General features: G+C 35.8%; 1 protein-coding gene across 1 annotated transcript; it reads right to left on the reverse strand.

The window, feature by feature from the left end:
- LOC113425493 (vomeronasal type-2 receptor 26-like) lies at nucleotides 1–7,903 on the reverse strand. The gene is made up of 5 exons (XM_026687665.2): nucleotides 7,618–7,903; nucleotides 4,173–5,030; nucleotides 3,836–4,063; nucleotides 3,020–3,146; nucleotides 1–902 (listed from the first exon to the last, which is right to left on the reverse strand). Exons 2-5 carry the CDS (start codon nucleotides 4,965–4,967, stop codon nucleotides 1–3), a joined length of 2,052 nt encoding a protein of 683 aa, XP_026543450.1. The 5' UTR covers nucleotides 4,968–5,030; nucleotides 7,618–7,903.
- Nucleotides 7,904–18,426: the final 10,523 nt, after the last annotated feature.

Genomic DNA, 18,426 nt, shown 5'->3' on the forward strand with positions numbered 1-18,426 from the left:
TTATTTCTTTTTCTTTATTAGTTGCTCCCTGCGATTCAAATCAGGTCTTAGTAAAATCACATAGCATTTGGGGAAAAAGATACAACTTAGCAAGCCAGTGCTGGAGGCCAAGATAGAGAAGATCTCCACAATTACCATGTATTTGCCTTTGGTACTCGTATAGGTTGGGACAAAGGACAGCCAGACACTGCAGAAGACCAGCATACTGAAGGTGATGAACTTAGCTTCATTAAAACTATCAGGTAAATTTTTGGCTAAAAAGGCCACAAAGAAAGATATGATGGAAAGGAAGCCCATATATCCTAGAACACAATAGAACATTTTAGTTGAACCTTCATTACATTCCAGCACTATCTCTTCCTCTAATGTGTGCATGTCAACATCTGGGAATGGTGGTGCAAAGCCCAGCCAAGTGGCCAAAATGCCTGCTTGAACAAAAGAACAGGAGAGGACAATAAAAACTGGCAGTTTTCTCCCCATCCACTTACTGGTCTTGGAATGTGGCTGGATGGCCAAAAAAGCCAGGATCACCATGATGGTTTTTGCTAATATGCATGAAATTGCCACTGAGAAGATGATGCCAAAGGACGTTTGTCGAAGAAGACAAGTTATTTGTATGGGACGGTCAAAGAAGAAGAATGCACAAAGGAAAGAGAGGATGAGAGATACAAGCAGACTGTAGCTGAGACTCTGGTTGTTGGCTTTGACAATGGGTGTGTGCTGGTACTTAATAAAAACTCCTAGCACAAAAGATGCAGTCAAGGAAAGGGAGATAGTAAATGAAGCCAAAGTGATCCCCAAAGGCTCTTTATAGGAGAGAAAATGTATAACTTTAGGAAGGCACACATTTTCACCATCTTTTACATAGTGATCTTCTGGGCAACTGATGCAGTCATCCATATCTGAAAAAGAAAGAGGTGAAGAGTCTTAATCATAGATCTTTGCAGTTAAGAGCCTTGAGATAGCTTGGTAGTTGGTTCTATCAGACCCTGGAAAAGAAGATGCTTTCTGCCTTAAAGCAAGAGAAAGAAGGTCACTTCCATCTGTCACATGATCAATGTCAAGGCTGAGGGAATCAGGAAATTCAAGCAGTTCAAATGAATATAGCAATAACAATAGCACCTAGACTTATATACTGCTTCACAGTGCTTTACAGCCCTCTCTAAGTGGTTTACAGAGTCAGCATATTGCCCCCAATTCCTTAGTTTACCCACCTCGGAAGGATGGAAGGCTGAGTCATCCTTGAGTCTGGTGACATTCGAATTGCCAATTGCAGTCAGCTGACAGTCAGCAGAAGTCACCTGCAATACTGCCTTCTAACCATTGATACATATACTGATAATCAGAGTTGGAAGAGACCTTGTAGGTCATCTAGTCCAACCCCCCACCTAAGCAGGAGACCCTGCACCATTTCTGACAAATGGCAGTCCAATCTCTTCTTGAAAGTCTCAAGTGATGACACTCCCACAACTTCCAAGGGCAAGCTGTTCTGATTGTTCTCACTGTCAGAAAATTTATCCTTATTTCCATGTTAAATCTATCCTTATCCAGTTTCCATCCATTATTCCTTGTCTGACCTACAGGTGCTTTAGAAAATAGCTTGACCCCTTCCTCTCTGTGGCAGCCCCTCAAATATTGGAACACTGCTGTCATGTGTCCCCCCTGGTCCTTCTCTTCACTAGACTAGCCATGCCCAGTTCCTGTAACCATTCTTCATATATTTTAGTCTCCAGTCCCCTAATCGTCTTTGTTGCTCTTCTCTGCACTTTTTCTAGAGCCTCAACATATTTTTTATAGTGTGGTGACCAAAATTGGATGCAGTACTCTAGGTGTGGTCTTACTAAGGCTTTATAGAGTGGTATTAGTACCTCCCTTGATCTTGATTGTATCCCACTGTGCCACCACAGCTCATTAGGGTTTTATATATATATATATATATATATATATATATATATATATGTATGTATGTATGTATGTATGTATGTATGTATGTATATGTATATGTATATGTATATGTATATGTATATGTATATGTATATGTATATGTATATGTATATGTATAAGCAGAAATTTTGGGTAGTTCAGAGACCCAGCAAATACCACCTCTGACTGGAGATTTTACAGTATCCTTCCCCTGCCACGCCCACCAAGCCACGCACATTACACACACACACACACACACACACACACACAAATATCTTAACCACTAACAAGCAAAGCAAAGTGGCCAGGTATAAGAATCAATGGAATTCAAGTTGGGCTGGAGTTAGATCTCTCATGCACATAAAAGGACTCAAGATTAATGATTCATTTGATTTCCTCCTTCGCATGGTCATCTTCTAAAATCAAAGTGTTATATTCCCTCTAGGTAGCCCTTAAAGACTACACATTTAATCGTCTATTTCTCAAATATTTTTATCCTTAATGTATCATTGTGCTTTTTCTCTTGCTGATGATTCTGAAGTGATTAATAAAAATTTGAAAATGAATGTGCTTTTTATTTCTGCAGGAATGGAATGAGGAATGACTCAAATAAAACTTTATTAGCTCTCATTTCTGATATGCTTAAAAATGGGGCAGACTTATTGTGCTGTCCAGGCAGTTTAGAGTTAATGGGATTTGGGATAGTTAATTAGGATTTGAGAGCTGTTCCCTTAAGGGAATGCATCATAGTAAATGTAGTTAAGGTATCCTGGGAAATGTAGTCCATGTCTTATGGTCACATCTGTAATCCTGATTGGTCACTGAATTGACCCTTGTTGGGTTGGGGGAGACTCCCTCACTCTTGCCTGAATCCTTTACCATGTGGCTGCTTCAATCATCATGGGGATGAGAGTTTATTATCTTTCTACACCATAATGCAGATATGCAAGGGATTGGACATTAAGAAGAACCTCATCATAACTGTGAGTTAATAAGGATACCTGATGAACCAATAAAAAAGACTTTGTATGGATGCTTTGTGGAGTTGCTCTGTCTGCTTTATACCCATCCAGAGCATAATAAGCAGAACACCTACCCATCAAGTAGGAAATCTTCTCTTCTTCACATTGAAGACAATCATAGCAGCAGAAGGGCTCAGCCTCTTTCCTGACCTTGTGAAATCCAGGCTGGCAGGGATCATTGCACAGAGAAGTAGGGGGCACCTGTCCAAAACCATTAGGATGGAGATAATGTATTTTTAGGATGACTATGATCATGATTTATCACTTGTTGTTTGTATGTACACGGAGACAAATTCCTTGTGTGTCCAACCACACTTGTCCAAAATAAATAAATAAAGTAAGTTAAGTTAAGTTAAATTCTATTCTATTCTATTTTCTGTTCTATTTTGGTTTTCATCTATCAACTGCTCAGATTAATGGATTGAAGTTACATAAAGTTGTATGCTTTTACATAAATTTGGATGCTCTTGGCTCTAAGAATTTGCAAGGTTTTGTATCTCCATTATTTACCTGCCTCCAAAAAATACACTTACTACAAACAATTTGCTGCTTATAATATGCCAGTGGCCATATGTAATCTGTTTCAAATTGCTTAGAGTGATTTGAAAAATGTTTTTATTCATTTGTCAATATGAAATCTGCTACTACCCTGTTCAGATGGATAGCGAATGGGCAGAACATAAATTAAATGAACAAATACATTAAACAAACAAACAAGCTGCTAACTAGCAAGCAAGTAAGCAAGCCACCACTCTGTTCAGATGGTTAGCAAGATGGACAGAATATAAATTAAATGAACAAAAAAACCCCACAAATAAATAAACAAATAAGCTGCTAGATAGCAAGTAAGCCAGCAAGCTCTTATTTCAGCACAATGATCTTTTTGCTACCTGTATGAAATCTCCATGCCACTGGATTCTTTCATCAGTCACCACAAATTCTTTCTCTAAAAGTGTTTTAGGATTCAGTCTTCCCACTTTCACCTTGGCGTAGGAACCATTTGAAAAAGTGATCAAGTTGATGAGATCAAACCCATCCATAACTTCTCTATGTTCATTCAAGGTCACTTCATCTCCAACACTGTTGTTAAAAGAGATTTTTTGAAGAAAAGAATGGAGCTTGGGTGGAAAAAAAGTAAAGCATTTTAAAAGGTGCACAGGAAACATTTTCACATTTCTGTAATAAACCCTGCACTTCACAGCAGTAAGGTTATGAAGGAATTGTTACCTGCCAGGGTTCAATGTCTTGAGATCTTGGTACTGCCTTAGATCTGCAGTTGGATGAGTAAATCATATCTAAGGCATGTGCCATGGCATAAACTGCATTGTAGATGCTGTAGCTGTGACCGGTCATGCTCATTTCAAAGAAAGGTGTAGGTAGATTCTGCAGCATCTCTTCTCCAGTACACTCATCTATTGTGGTTGAGTTTGAAAATGAACAACTGAAAGCATTTTCCCAAAAATTATTAATGAAACTGTTTCCATTTGCCAAAGAAGGCTTTACCTTCTGAAGAAATTCTTCAAAGGCTAAAACTTCTTTTGAGTGAATTGAAAAGGAAAGGGTACCATGGAACATCTGTATATTGAAATCTTTTTGAAAATTGTTGAATACAAAATCAATCTGGGCTGTTGAAATCCACACCTGTCCTGAAGAAAGGTTGAACTTCTGTTCTGAAGCTAGCATGTTCATCCCAATGTCATTCCACCATAAAAGATCTGCTAGCCAGAACAAGGTTACACTTTCTCCATATATAACAACCACATTGGCTCTGCTGTTTTGGAAAAATGAGATGTGATTAGAAATTTTTTCAAGAATTTCTTCTATGCTGCATATTGGGTGAGTTTTTGGAATCCTTTTTATGAAGGCTGAACATATTCCCTGCTGAGAAAGTATGGGTTGCAAAACCTCCAAGAAATGTTCTCCACTCTGGTTATCAATACTGACAAGGCCAACCCATTTCCACCTGAAATGCAGAAGTAACTGGACTATCCCCTGAAGTTGAAGGGCTTCATTTGGAACCATGCGGTAAAAGGAAGAGAAGTGAGAATCATAATTTACTGTTGGTTGAAATGATCCGTAAGAAAGCTAGGGAAAAAACGACATTATGTTTCAAAGAAAAATGAAATGGAAAGATGATATAACCCTTCATAGCATCTATCTATCTATCTATCTATCTATCTATCTATCTATCTATCTATCTATCTATCTATCTATCTATCTATCTATCTATCTATCTATCTATCTCAGGGGTGGGATTCCACCAGTATAACAACCAGTTCAGTGTTTGCATCAAATGTGTGCTCCACATGCACACTCCGCATTTAAAACAGCTATAATACTGACCTTCTACAGGAGTTCCTGTGGATAAAACAGCTGAGGTGCGGCAAACCGCTCTGCCATGTGAATCAACTGTGCACCAAAAAGAAAATAAAGCACAGGAAAGAGCAGGAGTGAGCGGGTGAGCCGACATGATCATTGCAATGAACTGGTTCACTGCCAGCTGATCTTCAGAGCAAGGGGTTCGCCCAAACCGGTCCGAACTGGTAGAATCCCACCCCTGATCTATCTATCTATCTATCTATCTATCTATCTATCTATCTATCTATCTATCTATCTATCTATCTATCTATCTATCTATCTGTTTGTCTCTTACTCTGTTTATTTATCTCTATCATCTTATCATCAATCTACCTCTATCATCTATCTATTATCTATCTACCATCTTCTATCTACAGTATATCTGCCATCTATCTATATCTATCCATCATCTATCTGTCTATCCCTTAATCCATCTACCATCCATCTCAATCCATTTCAATAGATGCCAAGAACATTGTCATCTATAACCAGGTGTTATATATAAACATAAATATTCAAGACACATTGTTTTTGGTATCAAAATGTTGATCACAATTTCATAATGAAACAGTTTAATGGAGTATTGAATATCAGATAAAAATAAGTCCAAAGACAATTGTTCTCTACATATGATGAGACATAAAAGTTATTTGATGGAAAAATTCTCCATTGTGGGCTGATATTTTACGTCTCATCATTTCTAACACTATTATTTTTCTTATTGTTCTTCATCATTACCCACTTTCCACTGCTGTTGGATTAGGAACAGTAGCAAAAACATCAACTTGATCACAGATTTATACTCCATGCATTTGGAGAATTGGAATGTAATCCTTAAAAGATGGTCATGACACAGAATTTGAAGAAGTATACTTTTAAAAAACTTTCCATATTTCTGAGTTTATATATTTGTGTGTATGTGTATGTGTATACTTTGCCCATAAAATACAGCTTTTAATATAACACATTTTTTCATATAATAAAGTTTTTCCTGTCATTTAAAGATTCAAGAAATTGATGATAGCATAATGTAAGTTTGTGAACTGAAGTTCTTTAGGTAGCTGTAGTGTAATTTATAAAATATTATCATGTACTACTAGTTTTTAAGGCTTACAGTAAATGTACTACAAAGCTAATATATATTTTTTATTATTATTTTTTAAAGGAAAATATAAACTCAGATAAAGAGAAAGAAAAGAAAAGAAAATCAAAGAGAAAGCTAAAAATAGCAGAAAACTTAGAAACAAAGAAAAAAGATGAAAAGAAGTAACTTCCCATTTTCTTTTGAGCAATTATATGCAAAATGTATCTCTTATTTCGTGGTTACAACATAACTCTCTTCTTTATATAATCAAATGTGTCTCATGGCCAAAACCATAAATCATATATTCATTTTCTGCTTCATACAAAAAGTTTATGAGCAGTTTCCACTCAGCAATAAATATAGATATTGTCTTTGATCAAATAAGTCAATTTAGCCATCTAATAAATGGTTTTCCATCATGGGTAATGTTGAATCTTTTCATCTTTGTGCATCCAATAATCTTGCTTCAGTTATCATACACAAGAAACAAAGCTCAATGACTTTTGTTTCAAGTGTTGGTCCACCAAACCCCAAAGAAAAACTTCTGGTCTCAGTTGTATATTAATCTTTAAAATGTATGTACTTGAATCTGGAATTTTCTAGCTGTTTTATATACCCATTAAACATGATAAAATGTCTCTTCTTCTTCTTCTTCTTCTTCTTCTTCTTCTTCTTCTTCTTCTTCTTCTTCTTCTTCTTCTTCTTCTTCTTCTTCTTCTTCTTCTTCTTCTTCTTCTTCTTCTTCTTCTTCTTCTCCTCCTCCTCCTCCTCCTCCTCCTCCTCCTCCTCCTCCTCCTCCTCCTCCTCCTCCTCCTCCTCCTCCTCCTCTTCCTCTTCCTCCTCCTCCTCCTTCCTTCCTTCCTTCCTTCCCCCCTCCTCCTCCTCTTCTTAATTCCAACAAAAATTTGAAGTGTCTTTCTATCTAGATAATATCTGTGGTGACATGTACCAATAGTAACACTTTTTTAAAAAACTGTCTTAACTGGTTGTAATTAAGGGAGAATTTCTCAATTGCTAAGTGTTTTTGCAAAAGGAGTGAACCCACACAAAAAGACACATATTCAGTCACTATGATGTATTTATTTATGCCCTTATACTTTCAATATTTTTTCTTAAATCATGCCTCCCTCATATTTTGTTGATGGTCAACTTACTACCAGGAGGAAATGAGAAAAAGGAATTAAGAATCCAGTTTTCATAAATGTCATGGTGCTCATCCATAATTCTTACCTGGGGAACCTTGTAAAGGCCTAAGACTTCTTCCAAACACAAGGAAGTATCAGCACTTAGTCCACCAATGACACCTATCAATTTTCCATTGCTTCCACACTTGTAGTTGGGAAGAAACTGATGTGATTTAGAGAGCAGGTCCAAAGTGGCACGGAAGGTTGTCTTTGAATCAGTGTAGCTGTCGTGGATATGGAACCCAAGAGTAACATTGGATAAGAGCTCAGGGTTCTCATTGATCTCATCAATGGTGAAGACTAAGGCTAGGATATGTTGGATGAACTTTGTGATCAATCTGCAAAGAAAGATTGGATTATTGCAGGCAGAAATTAAAATCAATTAATTTTAATTATTTATTGTTTCCTTTTCCATGAACTATGTTTGTGAAATAAAAAAATGTGCTAGTGCAGCAGCCAGATCAGATCTATATGCTCACACTGAGCTATAGCAACTGAAGATTTAAATCAAAATTATGTTGAATTAACTTCATCATGTATAAGCTCCTTGTATGGAATTACATTCAATGCAAGAACAACCTAAACAATACACTTTATTCATTTCTTACCCCTGTGAATTGAATCCAGGCTCAATTATCCTCAAAAAATTAAATAAATGGGATTGAAATTCATTTTACCATAATTCCAGTGGGCACAGTCCAAGCATAACTAAATCTGGATCCAGATGTATGAATTTAGCATTTCTGATTAAACTTTTACTTATCCTGATTGTGAAGTTACTTAATAGAACATAGGAATTTCTTAATAAAACTGGATCAATTGGATCGGTAACTTTCATTCATTTGCTAAGTTCCACTCATCCTTCAAATGTAATGTAATTTCATCTTGCCTACTGTTTTAATTTCACTCATTTTCTTGTTTTCCATAAATGTGGCTTTTGAGAAGTATATGTTTATAGTACAGACTTAGCAAAGACCTATGTCAGATATAAATCATCTATTCTCAGTTCTGTTCATGTTTTTTTTTTTTAAATTATAACAATGTACTAGACAGCTGATAGAAGGGACTTAAGAATAGATAGGGATACTGGATAGTTCCAGATGTTATGTTACCATTAGTTTTATTGTTCTATATGTATGTCTTACCTGTGTATATAATGTATATCTTGGATAGGATTAATAAATGAATTTTTCATACATTTTTCTACTACTTGCTCTGGAGGCTCCTCAATGGGCTTCTGTATTACTAAAAATACAGCTGGGAAGTTAAAGTAACTTTTTTTCTCCAGGAATTTAAATAGTTGCCTTGTTCTGAGTATAACTCAGCAAGTATAATTAGCCTTGTCTAATAAATTCTAGCAACTGAAAGTTTGAAATAGAGAGATCAATTAAATTGAAAGATGTTTAGATGAAATGGGGCTGTCATATATTGAAAAAGTGGAAGGGATATGAGAATCTCTCTCCAAGGCACTTCTGATTCAGTCCTGGTTTGAAAGTTCTCCAAGATATCAAATGGAAAGAAATTAGGATGACAGAACCTCTGTCTCAGTAGAAATGAGACACTGGACAAATCCAGATGTTGTTATGTTACCAGTACTTTTGAGTATCTTTCTACTCTGTTCCAGCTTTATAGCATCAGTTTAAGATCAGAAATCATTCAAAATAGAAAGCAATTTTCCAGATGAGCTTTCAACATAATATTTTTACAAAAGCATTTTATAATATTATTTCAGATGCCTGGAACAGAAACAGCAATAATAGCAAACCCCCTTTTCACAATAAATATATATTATTATGAAATAATATATATTTAACAATAAATATATATTTCTATTGATATTATCCAAAATCAATTCCCTAACTGAATATTCATTTCAATATTTTAGGACTGGATGTCCTTATACACTATTTTGATTTCTGGAAAAACTTTTGGACCAATGAAGATTTTAGGAGAAATATTTGCTATTAGAGGAGAAAAAATGAAATCCATGTCCCCTTAAAAGGAATTAATGTTTAGAAGGATTGTTTATTTCCCATTTCAGTTTTTGAATCCCACTATGTTGCAACAGGAAAACTGCTCTTTTTGGATTCTTTCAGGAAAGAACAAGAAGTGATTGAGATAAAAAAAAAATTCTACTATTGACCTCACCCCTTTCCTAAGAGGTCTGTAGGGGGCATGCATAAGCGCACCAACGTGCCTACCGTCCCTGTCCTATTGTTTCTTTTATTTTTCTTATATGTATCCATGTATTCACAACTATGTTTTTACTTATACCTATTATCTTGTAAGCAATTGACAAACCAAATAAAATAAAAATAAATAAATACAAATCTGGATGACTTAGGAATGAATAGGCACACTAGAGCTTTGGTGCATGAATCTAGATGTTTACTAGATGGTTCTAAATACATAAATCTCTTTTTGCCATGTGGTGATCCAGCAGAAAGAAGAGGGAACAGGAAAAAAATCAGAATAGCTGGTCCATGGCAAATAATGGAATGGAATGGAATGGAATGGAATGGAATAGAATAGAATAGAATAGAATAGAATAGAATAGAATAGAATAGAATAGAATAGAATAGAATTTTTTATTGGCCAAGTGTGATTGGACACACAAGGAATTTCTCCCTGGTGCATAAGCTCTCAGTGTACATACAAGCAACAAGTGATAAATCATTATCATAATCATAAAAATACATTCATCATAAATCATAAGATACAACACTTAGTGATAGCCATAGGATACTAAATAAGCAATCGACATAAATCATACTAGGATACTAACTAAGCAATTAATATAAATTGTACGATACAAGAAATGAAGTTATAGTCAGAAGAAGATAAAGAGATAGGTAATAAGAAAGATGAGAAGAATAATAGTATTACAGCTTTATTAGGGTAGTTTGACAGTATTGCAGAAATTAATTGTTTAGCAGAGTAATGGCATGCAGTGGGAAGTGCCCTAATGTCTAGTTGTTCTGGTGTGCAATACAACTCTATAACATATCATTTCAATTCATTTATTTTGTGAATGTCTGGCAATAGCAAGTCTTTTTCTCTGATACTTTGGGATTTCATTACATTGCAATCCTAGGAAACTTGTATGCCACCCTGAGTTATAAAAAAATATGTATACATTGATAATAAAAAAACAAAGGGGAGAGCCTCTAGTCATCCATGAAAGCTTTGGGAGGAAGGGAGGAAGTGGTTTTCTTACATTGGAACATATATCCAGTCTTGAGAAGGAACCTTTGTAAATGTTATCTCAGACAAAAGAGGAATGATGTGAGAGGTAACCCCACCGATGAAAATATCACCTGGTTTCTGCCACTCATGTAAGATATGATGAGGCTCACTTTTGATGCATTTAACAGAACCTGTTTTGCCCACTGTGTTAGGAAGCAGCAGCATCAGGATTGCCAACACTACAAATCTCCCCATTTCCAATGCTAAACTTACATCTAAGATGCTTTTTCCCCCATGTCTGATTACTAGATCAGCCCGGTTTATGAAACAAGCTGCCCTAGTCTGCTAAGAGATCCATTGAAGGGGGAATTAAAGATTATGAAAGCATACCCTGAAAGGTATGCAGGAGAGAGCTATCTTAAGCATAACTCTAATATCAGCTGGGCAAACTGTCATGAGTTAATGGCACATTCCTGCTATACTAAGTCCCTAATTGCAGTTCTCCATGGTCCTGGTTGATTTATATTGATATTTCTGTTCTTTCTTTCCAAATCCTTTAGTCTTCTGCAAAGCCAGAAGAACTAGACAAGTTGATAACACCAGCAATTTCCATAATTATAATAATTATTTTAGGAAAGTGCAAAAACATTGAAGCAAACAATTTCACCTAAACTCAACTATGCACCAGTTGTTACATTGAATGAAACTCCCGAATCCCAATGTCCAAATGATAAAATACATCTCAAAGTATTTTATCTCCCTTTGGAATTGGATGCCACCTGCTTCTTTTTTCTGAGTATACAGATAAGGTCACTTTTATATTTGCTATGGTTGCTGGGAAGCTCAGCTCTAATCACTTTAATAAAATTATAATTTATACATATAATTTATACATCATCCATGTTCCTCTCCATATCGTACTACCCTCTAAGAAAGAGTGTACATGCAGGGATCTTGTATCAATTAGAAGTAAAACCAAGGATGGGGATTCAATTTCCATTGTGTCTGTAATGTAATTTCTTCTAAAAAGTTGACCTCTTCCAACATGAAAAAACTAGGCATTTTGGTAAAATTGATTGTCTTCTAAGGGCCAAGTCACTACTTTGGTTAGGAATCACCATGAGATTCAGTTTAAGAGAATCATTCTTTAGTTTAGATGGAAACAAGGTCAGATCCTGGATTAATTTCACTCCAAGAACTTAGCAAATGAAGGAACAAGGTCATCCCTAATGTTCTTCTCAGTAGCTTCACACCATGATTTGTGTGTCTCCTTTTAAAGCCTGCCAGCCAGCTCTGTCCTCAGCTATGAAATGGGGTAATGCCGTAATGACACATACTTCCCCTACTAGTTATTATTCTCTCACACTACATTGACATTTTGCAGCATTGCCCAAATGGTCACATGGGGTAATAGTTGAATGGAGGAAGAATGATGGCAAGTTAGCAAGGCACCTTGGCTGCAGAAAACAAGGGTATTCCATGAATGAAGACTAAGAATTCTTACCAATGGGAAAATACCTTCCCTATTAGCATTTCCTATGGGCTGGGACCAATGGCTAGCTGAATAAATTTCCCAATCCCTAAATCACGTCAGGACAGGCACCATAGGAAATGTAAAAGCAGAACAGTAAAACAGTAAAAAGAGTTAAAAATAAAGAACATCAGGAACCACAGGAGAATTGTGGAATGAACATAAATAAATACTTAAATTCAGGGGTGTCAAATTCATGTCTCAAGGACCAGATGCATGATGCATCCCCATTTTAGCAAAGGGAAAAAAGTTGTGATACATCACTTGATGGCAACATGCATTCGACATCCCTGCTTAAAGTAGTTACAAATGTGGAAAGAGATTTCCAGAAATGAAAGAAGAGGGGGAAAAAAGCAAACTGGATGTTAGAAAAAAACAAACAAACATAGAAATTGCCAAAAAGAAAAGACAACCAAATGCCAAGAAAGACAAAAAAGACAAAAATCTCAAAAGAAAACTTCACGAGTTCCAAAGAGATGTTAGTAGAGAAAAAAGTAGGAAAATACATCAACATCTATAAAGACACTGAAGATGGAAACAGAAAAGATCCCTTATTCTAAAAGATCCCTGAACTTAGAAGGTTGTTCCAATCTCAAATTTGTAAGCTACAATGGATAGATACTAACTGATTTAAATGAGTTCAAAGGAAGGTGGAAAGAGTATACTGAAGCACTATACCAGGAATCTCCAAATGTGGCAACTTTAAGACTTGTGGACTTCAACCCTCAATCAATCAATAGTTTATTCTTTACTTTTAAAGCTGTTCTCAACTCTTTCACTAATTATTTTTTTCCCTTCCTGCATTCTCATATTATTAAGTAATCCAATTTTGAGTAGCTCTGGGAAGCTTACAAACAACACAAGCACTTAAAATTACACAATCTGCACTTAAAAAACAAAGAAAAACTCTTTAAACTTTAAAAGGTATGAATGAAAAGATATGTCCTTGCTGGTCAAATCTTATTTTCGTTGGCATATAATTGTATGTCAGGAAAAAAGCAGAGCGGACTCTATCACTGATAAAGCAAAAGGTGATTAATCGGTTAATATGTTAAATTTATGTTTTGTCAAAGGAAGTTTTCTCTTAATAAAATATTTTCAAAAATTACTATTCAATATGTTTGTCTGAGGAAGATGCTTTGAAAGACTGTCCCTAAAGATCTTTTCTCACTGTAATTAATTGGAGCAGATGTGTTTTATGTCAGACATAACAAGTTTTTGAATTTTTTAAAATTGTAAATGCTAGACATGTGTTTATCATTTCTATAATTACAACATTAACCATAGTAAATCCATTCTTCTGCTCTGAATTTTCAAGAGAATCATGTTAAAAAAAGTATAAGCAATACCAAATGATACTTGCTTTTTTCTTGACTTTCAGAATTGGTACTCGAGAGACAAAAGACTTTTATTTGTTCCACTGATATTTGGTGTTTGTTGAGGTAATTCCCGTTAGGAGAATGGGCGCACATAGGGAAATGTAGTGAGAGTAGTGAAGAATAACACACAACTAGCACACAGATACACTGTATAGTAAAATGTAGGTTTTTACTTCCAGTAAACGTTTAAGCATAGTCCAACACAGTCCAAGTCATTCACGGTTAAAGCAGTCAGTTTTCAGTCCAGGGATAATCCAAATAACAAAGTCCAGTATCAAAAACAGTTCAGTAACAGACTTACATCAAATCCAAGAATACAGGAATGGCAACACTCCCCAGAAAACACCAGAACAGAATGGACTAAACAACCCAGGTTTCTGGCTCCATCTTATAGCCATTTGAGGAACCACACCCAATTACAGTTTTAGCATTCTCTTAAAAAGACAGTATTAAAATGTCTATCCTGGTTTATATATTTTCCAACCCAACTATGAGGTGACTTACATTCCTAACATTCTCTCCTTTGGGTAGGACAATATATACAACCTTACATTCTAAGTCCATAATCCTCACAGCAAGCCTTATGCTTTACAGAGCCTTGGGCTTTTGTAAAATGATCTGCGATATTATTTTCTGACATACAGTATTCCAGCTTAATCATCTTACTTTGCACACATTGTCTCACATTTAAATATCTTAAATCTGTGTGTTTTATTCTTGTCTTAATAGCAATATTTGAAGCCGTCTGTATTGCTGATTGGTTATCTTCATAAACAACAATAGAATCTGTTACATCAATTCCCATGTCAATTAATAGTTGCTTATAACAAACTAAATCTGTACATAATAAAGACAAACATGAGAATTCAGCCTCCATTGTTGATAAACTTAAATGTTTCTGTCGAATAGACCTCCATCCAATCAACACCTTTCCCAATAATACTACAATACCCGATGTAGATTTATGTGTGTTTATGTCTGTAGCAAAACTATGCAGTTAAACTCAGTTCATCTTTAGGCCCCAAATACAATGCATAATGCATTGTTTCTTTCAGATATCTTAACACATGCTTAGCAGCTTGCCAGTGCCTTTCAGTTGGCTCAGCATTAAACCTAGCTAAATGGTTAATACTGAATGCTATATCTGGCCTTGACCAATTACTGAGATAAGATAATCTACCAAAAAAGGACTGATAAATATCTTTATCAAAAACAGGACTTTGTACATCACTGTTGCTAAATTCCTGGCCCATTGGTGTCTTAGCCGGCTTACAAAGTTCCATTTTAAAACTTTTTAGTAATTGGTTAATTTTATATGCCTGTGAGATCTTGTATCCTCCCCTAGATCTATCTATCTTTAAACCAAGATATTGTTTAATTTCATCTAACTGTTTTATCTTAAATTTCTTCTCTAACAGTGAAATTATTTTAGTAGCTTCTTGTTCAGTTTTCGTGATTAATACTATGTCATCAGTAAACAATAGCAACAATGAAATTACCCAATTACTTTCTTTTTTAAACAAACATGGATCAGCCATGCCAGCTACAACACCTATCTTAGTTAATTCTTTAACTATACATTGGTTCCACTCATACCCTGATTGCTTCAAGCCATAAAGACTCTTTTTCAATCTCCAGCAATCAGTTGTATTATCGTTTTTGAGACCTAAAGGTTTCTTTAAATAAATAGTGTGTTGCAACGGTGCATGCAGATATGCCATCTCTACAGCTAAATGATTTATAATGTATTTCTCCTTAGCTGCCCACACTAATGCTGCTCGTAATGTAGTAGCTTTCGGACTAGGCGCAAACACCTCATCATAGTCATTTGCTGTCTGATTGAACCCTTGTGCTACTAACCTGGCTTTATGGATAACAGTCCCATCTACACTAGTCTTAAGTTTATAAATCCATTTGCACCCTATGGCATGTTTACCTGGTGGTAACTTAACATTTCGTATACTCCAACTTTTTTAAGGATTCCAGTTCCTTATCCATTGCTTCCTGCCAAGCAGCCTGATCCTTAGCAGGATACAGTTTTAGTTCATTATAGTTATTTGGAACTATATTCATTTGGCATACAACACTAGCCTGATATCTATCAGGTGGTCGTGTTACTCGGGTTGAACGTCTTGTAATACAGGGCTAACTGGTGGACTCACCTGTTCCACCTGCTCCTGTTTTTCTACCTCCTCCTGTGCCTGTTCTCCCACTTCCTCCTGTGCCTGTTCTTCCTCTTTAATGGCTATTTGCGGTTTACTTATTTTATCTTTAGGGACTATTTGGGTGTCAATAATAATCTCATTGCTGGATTCCTGTTTCAGTTTATCCCACCCAACTTGCTCAAGAAATTTTGCACTAGCACTGCAATAAACATGAGCTGTGCCTGGATCCCAGAAACTAAACTATCTATGGTTGGCTTCATAACCTACAAAAAATAATTTCTTAGCTCTATGTTGCCCTTTCAGTCTTACTTGTGAGGGAATATGCACCCATGCTGGAGCTCCAAATGTGTATAGATAACTCAAATTTGGCTTTCTGCCATGCCAACGAGTGAATGGCAATTCTCCAGTTGTGTTAACTACATTGTTTAACACATGGTTGCTACACATTATGGCCTCACCCCACAGTGTTTCAGGCAAACCTGAGTCAGGTAACATAGTGCAAGCCATGGCTTGTAATGTTTGCCCTCTTTGTTCTACAAACGAGTGATGTTGTGGTCTGTAAGGTGCAGAACATTTATGCTCGACACCAGCCAATTTCAACATAGTTTGGAATCTCTTGTTAATAAATTCAGTCCCGTTATCAGTAACTAAAGTAATTACTTTACTCCTCATTTTTCTCTCAGCAAATCTTAGCCAGTTAAAGAAATGTTGGAATGTTTCTGTTTCGTATTTCATGAGATAGCAGAAACCATACCGTGAGTCCATTATTCTCAAAATATAGCAGGCACCTCCCAAACTAGGTTTCTTAGGACCAATTATGTCAGCAAACACAACCTCTAAAGGTTCTTTGGTCTTAAACCCATTAAGTCTGTTTGCTGGAATAATCTTGCTTTTCTCTTCGCTACAAGCATTACAGTTTAAGTACTTGTTGCAGGGTTTTAATTTTACTCCCTCTGACAATTCAAGTTTGTTTGAGCATTTTGAAATTAATGTGCCCCAGACGTCTATGCAGTACATGTATACATTCATCATGTGGCTTAACATTGTTATAAACTGAGTTAGCCATCTGCAACTGGTCATCATCTATCACATATAAATCATTCTCTAAATTAGCAGTAACACTTTTACCCTATTTCTCTATTATACAGTTATCTCCCCTAAAGGTTACTACATAACCAATATTAACTACTAAAGCCCTTACTGATAATAAATCAAATTTCAGTTTAGGTACATATAACATAGTTAAATGCTCGTTTACACAAGAACAATATACAGTACCTTCACCAGAAGCTTTCATCTTCCATCCATTTGCCAATGATACATGTTGCTTATTCGTGGACATCTTTATAAACCTCTCTCTCTTTTTTTTAGTAATGCATTGTGATGCTTCACTATCAACAACCCACAAATCATGGTTTACTGTTCATACAACATGCTAGGAAACTAACTGTGGTGTAAGAAAGCCTTTCCCAATTCTTCACAAGTATTCACAATCTGGAGACCTCATTGTTGCCGGTGTTCTTTCTCAAGTCTATACCTTTTCTAATCCCATTATATTCAACCAACACCCTTCTATGGAACTTCTACAAGAGTTTGTGTAAGCCTTGTTTCAGTAATTTACAAAAATCTGCCTTTCAATCAAGTCAATCTGAAAAAGGTTTAGTGAAGACCATGAAAATACAATCTCCTCCTCCATATCTCCATGACATAACAAACGGTGACATAAGAGGCTCTTGATTGTCTCTGAACTTGGTTGTTTTCTTGCTGAAGTTTCATTACCAAACTCATCATACATCAGATGTTACTAGTGGTAACATCACCACTACTACTGGGTAATGAAACATCTGCAAGAAAATAACTAAACTCACAGAATATTAAGGACCCTTCATGTCAACCCTGAACTGCTAATATTCTCCATTATTGAAACCAGGACATTTCAACCTGGTTTTTCAACAAATTCCAACATTCTGATTGTAACTCAAAAACAAGTTTCTTATAACATTCTAATCCAACAATAGATATTAGAGATTTTGTAGGTATATTGTTGAGTGAATTTCCACTGAAATAATTATTTTTATTTATTTATTTGATTTATCATTCGCTTACAAGATAATAGATATAAGTATAAACATGAGTAAGAACACAGGAAAAAGGTATGAATAAATGGGGACAATAGGATAGGGATGGTAGGCATGATTGTGCACTTATGCACGCCCCTTACAGACCTCTTAGAATGGGATGAGGTCAATAGGGGATAGTTTGAAGTTAAAGGAGTGCAGGTTAGAGGATGTAACAACAGAGTCAGTTAGTGCATTCTAGGCATTGATCACTCTGTGACTGAAGTCATACTTTCTGCAATCAAGTTTGGAGCTCTTTACATTGAGTTTATATCTGTTGTGTGCTCTTGTATTGTTGCGGTTGAAGCTGAAGTAGTCATTGACAGGTAGGACATTGTAGCAGATAATTTTGTGTACTATGTCTAAGTTCAACTGTAGGCGGATTAGTTCAAGGTTGTCCAAGCCCAAAATTTCAAGCCTGGTGATGTAGGCTATTCTGTTGCGAGCAGAGGAGTGTAGTACTCTTCTCATGAAATA

Source organism: Notechis scutatus, chromosome Z (genome assembly GCF_049901735.1).
Source record: "Notechis scutatus isolate UNSWTSFEM ecotype Mainland chromosome Z, rNotScu1.2, whole genome shotgun sequence".
In the NCBI taxonomy this organism is placed as follows: domain Eukaryota; kingdom Metazoa; phylum Chordata; class Lepidosauria; order Squamata; family Elapidae; genus Notechis; species Notechis scutatus.

Bases quoted from the DNA above. Each gene is read 5' to 3' on its own strand.
- LOC113425493 (XM_026687665.2), bottom strand. From the start codon at position 4,967: ATGGTTCCAAATGAAGCCCTTCAACTTCAGGGGATAGTCCAGTTACTT. The intron at 4,064-4,172 runs GTAACAATTCCT...TTTCCACCCAAG, and splicing joins AAGACATTGAACCCTGGCAG to CTCCATTCTTTTCTTCAAAA. The intron at 903-3,019 runs GTAGGTGTTCTG...TTTCTTTTTCAG, and splicing joins GAAGATTTCCTACTTGATGG to ATATGGATGACTGCATCAGT.